The sequence below is a fragment of the Corvus brachyrhynchos genome, unplaced genomic scaffold, assembly GCF_000691975.1.
Source record: "Corvus brachyrhynchos isolate BGI_N302 unplaced genomic scaffold, ASM69197v1 scaffold283, whole genome shotgun sequence".
Classification (NCBI taxonomy): domain Eukaryota; kingdom Metazoa; phylum Chordata; class Aves; order Passeriformes; family Corvidae; genus Corvus; species Corvus brachyrhynchos.
In genome coordinates, this window is record NW_008237409.1 from 2,392,664 (window position 1) to 2,393,334 (window position 671).

Sequence of the window (671 nt, forward strand, 5' to 3'; positions counted from 1 at the left end):
GGCGCGCCCGGGCGCGGCCGGGAGAGCGCCTTCCCCCGGGGCCGGCGGTGCCCCACCCCCAGTGTTGCGAGTGCCGCCGCCCGAGGAAAGACCACGGGCCGGATCCGGAGGGCCTGACCTCGCAGGTGGCTGTGTCCAGTGCTGGGCGAGGGGCAGGGGTTGGACATGGCCCCTGGTGCCGCGAGCTAACGTTGCACCTCTCTCCCCCAAGGAAATGCTCCAGGAGAAAAGCCTGTCTGAAACCGAGGAAGGGTTTCCAACAGCCCCCGCGCCCGGCCATGCGGACACCTCCGCCGGCTCCCCCGTCCTCGGCGTAGCCGGGGGGAGCACCACGCCGCTCAGCAGCCCGCAGCTCCCCGACCCTGAGCAGGTACGGACCATCCGGCCCCGCGTGCTGCCCTGCCCGCCAGCTGCGCCCTCACCCCCGCCACCAGCCCGGCCTGTAACCGCGCATCTACCTTGGCGACGACACGGGGAGGGATTGCGAGGAAAGCGCATTTTTCTTCACTTTTTTTTGCTTTTATATTTTGTTGTTATTATTTTGTTTTATTTTCCCTGTCCACAGCAGGCCACCCCGTGCCTGCTGTCGGTGCGCAGGGCGGTAAAGAGCGAGCACCGAGAGCCGCAGCCGGGTCCGACGGGTGGCAGAGGCGCCGCCGCTCCCCCCGGGG

At 68.3% G+C, this 671-nt stretch overlaps 1 protein-coding gene across 1 annotated transcript in view; it reads left to right on the plus strand.

Moving 5' to 3' along the window:
- Positions 1-105: 105 nt before the first annotated feature.
- Positions 106-671, plus strand: part of TBX4 (T-box 4) — a 33,077-nt gene continuing 32,511 nt past the window's right edge. The window contains exon 1 of the mRNA XM_008631168.2: positions 106-370. Coding sequence (XP_008629390.1) covers positions 215-370 — 156 coding nt within the window. The 5' untranslated portion in view covers positions 106-214. The remainder of the gene's footprint in view (positions 371-671) is intronic.